General features: G+C 54.3%; 1 protein-coding gene across 1 annotated transcript; it reads left to right on the top strand.

Moving 5' to 3' along the window:
* Window positions 1–3,228: 3,228 nt before the first annotated feature.
* On the top strand, window positions 3,229–4,194 carry LOC309603818 (olfactory receptor 14A16-like; the record flags this gene model as incomplete). The annotated part of the gene is made up of 1 exon (XM_082338722.1): window positions 3,229–4,194. The coding sequence occupies one exon, from the start codon at window positions 3,229–3,231 to the stop codon at window positions 4,192–4,194; it is 966 nt and encodes a 321-aa protein (XP_082194848.1).

Here is a 4,194-nt window from a genome sequence, read left to right on the forward strand (position 1 = left end):
CTGTTCCTGAAGCAGAAAACACTCCTTATGGTGCCCTTCAATTGCCTTTCAAGTTTAGACTGAGTTTCAATTTCGACTATTGCTAGTCTTTTAGGATGCTGTCCTTGAAGAGCAGTTGTCCTGAGCTCTGCCACCTGCCTTGGCAGCTCATTCCATCAGTGTCACAGGTCTCTCTACGACATTAACGGCTCCCACTCATCCTGTCTGTGCCACTGGCTGAGGACATTGCTGCACATTTGGGTTGAAGCAAGACAGCTGTGGAACCAGGCCACCTCATCTTTGCCATAAGGAATCCAGCTACCAAGTTTGCAATTTAACGAGGCCTGTAGTGATCCTGTGTGTGCAAAGGCAGAGACAAGGCATGGACAAAATAGAGCCGCATGTCTTTCTAGCCCCAGGTCTAAGGAATCAGGATGAAATGCATAAATTCACTCAACAGAACACATCCTCCCAGCTTGGAGAAATTAGATCATTTCACCTTCCTGGGTGTACTCCTTAATGATGAGACAAAAAAAAAAGGAGGATTCTCATGCCCAAGTCTTTCTGATAGGAGTAATGACTCTCCTGGAAGTAAGTATCTCTCCCCTCAGCTGAGAGAGGGAAAATGAGTGATGCCTTTAGCCCGTTTCACTGCAGGTTCCCCTGGAGCCCCAGGGACACCTGGAAGGAGCCCAGAGGGGCAGAGAAAGTGGTGCCTTGGGCTGGGCCTCTGCTGCTGAGCTGGGCTGGGCTCCTGGGATGGAGGCAGCTCATGGCAAGTGGGCAGCACTGCAGAGAGACAGCTCTGCCCAGGAGCAGCTCCTCTGCAAAGGGCAGCAGGGCTGAGGGCACTGCCTGCAGGCAGCGAGGGGAGATAAGAGAAGTAAGAGTGATCTTAAGGGCTGTGTGGATTGGGAGGATGCTGAGAGCACACTGGAGGAGAAATCTTCACAGCCTTGAACACAGTAAGTCTCTAGCAGCAGGGCAATGCACATGAGAGCCTTTGAGGTGTCTCACAGACACGGAAGATCATGCTGCAGATAGGAAACGGCAGGATGGCGCTCAGGTTCTCTTTACTGTGGAGAAGGATGTGCTCTATCCTGCCACACTGTCAGAGAACAGGACATCATGGCTGCCTTCTCCAAAGGATTGCTGCAGGCGTGTGCAGCCAGGGCTGTCCTTCAGAACAGGATCCCTGCACCACAGGGGGCTGAGTGCTGACCCTGGCAGGCGGCAGACTCCCTGCCCCAGCACTCAGCCATCTCAGGGAGACCCGCACAGCTCTACGAGAAGAAGCTGTGGGTGGAAGGAGGGACTGCTGACAGGGCAGTGCAGGGTCCTTATGATCCTGAGAGGCTGCTGCACGGGACAATGCGGCTCACAGATTGAGCTTGTGCCCAAGTCATTTCCGAGGGCACTTTTCATGAGTCTGTTCAGGGCAGGGCTTTCCTGCTTCTGTCTGTGCTTTCCTCAATTTGTGCTTCCACTTCTCCCTGGCTCGGCTTGGTGGGAATGGAAACACAGTTGTGTGCATTAGAGAAAGGGCTGAGGCTCCTAAGCCATCACACTGAGGTTTACTGGGAACTTCAGCAAGTGCCTTCACCCCCACCAGCCCACAGATAACACCAGCATCACCTTTCCAGGTTCATCAGGGTTTGCGTGACCTGTTCTTTAACACGTGTGCACACAGAGCAGAGCAGTGCAGCACTGTGCACAGGGGCTGGGCTGGGGTCTGTGAGCACTGGCAGGGAAGAGACGCGGGGCCAGAGAAACAGCTCCCGGCTGGGACAGCTCCAGGCAGTGGAGACAAGGGCAGGGAGGGAGGGAAATGCTAAGGGAAACCCTGTTGCAGGGGAGATATGGGCACCTCCCGGCCACCCCTGCAGTGCCAATGCCTTCCCTGAGCAACACCCCTCTTGTCTCCTCTCCCGCCTAGCAAAGCCCCCAGCCAGCACGTGGGGTCTAGGGTGTTGGTCACCTCCCCGTCCGTCTGCCAGCAGGAGAGACAAAGTGCATCTCTCCTGCCATGTGCCCCTTTCCCGCTGGCCAGGGGCTGAGGGTGACTGCCCTGCACTGTCACCGTCCGGGAGGTGGTGCGCAGTGCTGGGTAAGCGAAAGGCTTTCCTGAGTGCCCCCTGTCTCTCTCCTTGCCTCCCTCAGCTGCTCTTGGTGTTGCTGTCAGGCTCTCTGGGAATGGGAGTTTCAGCTGCAGAGTCAGGCACTGATCTTGTGGGTCCTCCCATTCGGGTGTGTTTATGGCAATGAGGAGTCCCAGCTTTCCTCTAACCTGTGACGCTCTGGGCAATGCAGTCTGTGAGGCTCGGGAATGAGCTGACCCTCCCTTAACCTGATGCCATCATTAGCACAGCTGGCTATCTCCTTGGGGTGTCCTTCCAGGCTGTGAGCTGCCTTCCAGGATGCAAACCTGCCCTGTAGCACCTTATGTTATCTGAAGGCCCCATGGAGAAGTGCAGAGATGCTACAACAGTGAAAATGCTGTTGGGTTTGTGAAATGAGCCATGTGTGTCCGAGGCTAAATGTGGGGTGCTGAGACCTTGAGAAAGGGTGAGACATTTAGTGGTCTGCAGTGGATCCCTCAGCTCTCAGCAGCGTCCGGTGGCTTTTCAGGGTAAAGTGGGAGTGTGATCGCCCTCCACCTCAGAAAGATGCAAGCCCAGGGCAGCTGGGAACAAGATGGATAAAAAGACTGGCTCTCCTCCCTCTACACTAAGCCACAGGTAACCCTCTTGCCTTGTAGGACTCCCTGTGTTCTCCCTAAGGGCAGCAGAAATGCTGAGGGTTTCTGACATCCAAACACACTCCCCAGGGGAGATGGAGGGAAGCTGTAAAACTAACCTCTCCAACTGCCTTCTGCCATCCCCGTTCCTTAGCACTGGGAGCTGCAGATGCTGACAGGCCCTTCTGGGGTGGGAGCAGTTTCATTTGACAAAGTCAAACACCAGCACTGGACCCTGCACCCACCGTTCTCATGAACTGTTTCCTGCAGAGCAGGGCTGACTCCTCGGCAGCCAGTGGGAAGAGCCCCTGCTCCTCATGGCACACTCAGCCAGCACTAACCAGAGCTCCACGAACAGAGCTGAAGGAAGGTCTCTTAGAAAAGGAAGAGGGTGGGTGCATGTGTCAGGGAGAGGGTCCAGGGAAAATGGTTTGATTTTGCTCAGGGAAGTTCATCCTAACTTGTTGCTGCCTTTTCCCCCTTGGACAGCGCCCCATGCCCAGAGGAAAGACATGTCCAACAGTAGCTCCATCACCCAGTTCCTCCTCCTGGCATTCACAGACACACGGGAGCTGCAGCTCTTGCACTTCTGGCTCTTCCTGGCCATCTACCTGGCTGCCCTCCTGGGCAATGGCCTCATCATCACCACTGTAGCCTGCGACCACTGCCTCCACACCCCCATGTACTTCTTCCTCCTCAACCTCTCCGTTATTGACTTGGGCTCCATCTCCACCACTGTCCCCAAATCCATGGCCAATTCCCTCTGGAACACCAGGGACATCTCCTACGCAGGATGTGCTGTCCAGATCTTGGTGTTTGCATTTTTTATTTCAGCAGAACTGTGTCTCCTCACCATCATGGCCTATGACCGCTACATTGCCATCTGCAAACCCCTGCACTATGGGACCCTCCTGGGCAGCAGAGCTTGTGTCCACATGGCAGCAGCTGCCTGGGGCGGTTGCTTCTTCTATGCTGTGCTGCACACTGCCAATACATTGTCACTACCCCTCTGCCAAGGCAATGCTGTGGACCAGTTCTTTTGTGAAATCCCCCACATTCTCAATCTCTCCTGCTCCGATGACTACCTCAGGGAGGTTGCGCTTATTGTGGTTAGTCTTTTAGTAGTATTCAGCTGTTTTGTTTTCATTGTGCTGTCTTATGTGGAGATCTTCAGGGCCGTGCTGAGGATTCCCTCACAGCAGGGACGCCACAAAGCCTTTTCCACGTGCCTCCCTCACCTGGCCGTGGTCTCCCTGTTTATCAGCACCGGAATGTTTACCTACCTGAAGCCCCTCTCCATCTCCTCCCCATCCCTGGACCTGGTGGTTTCATTTCTGTATTCGGTGGTGCCTCCTGCAGTGAACCCCCTCATCTACAGCATGAGGAACCAGGAGCTCAAAGATGCAGTGTGGAAAATGACGACTGGATGTTTTTCTGAAGCAATTAACTGTCCATTTTCTTATGCATATCACTTATAA

This window comes from Platalea leucorodia (assembly GCF_965183815.1).
Source record: "Platalea leucorodia genome assembly, contig: HAP1_HAP1_SCAFFOLD_205, whole genome shotgun sequence".
In the NCBI taxonomy this organism is placed as follows: Eukaryota; Metazoa; Chordata; class Aves; order Pelecaniformes; family Threskiornithidae; genus Platalea; species Platalea leucorodia.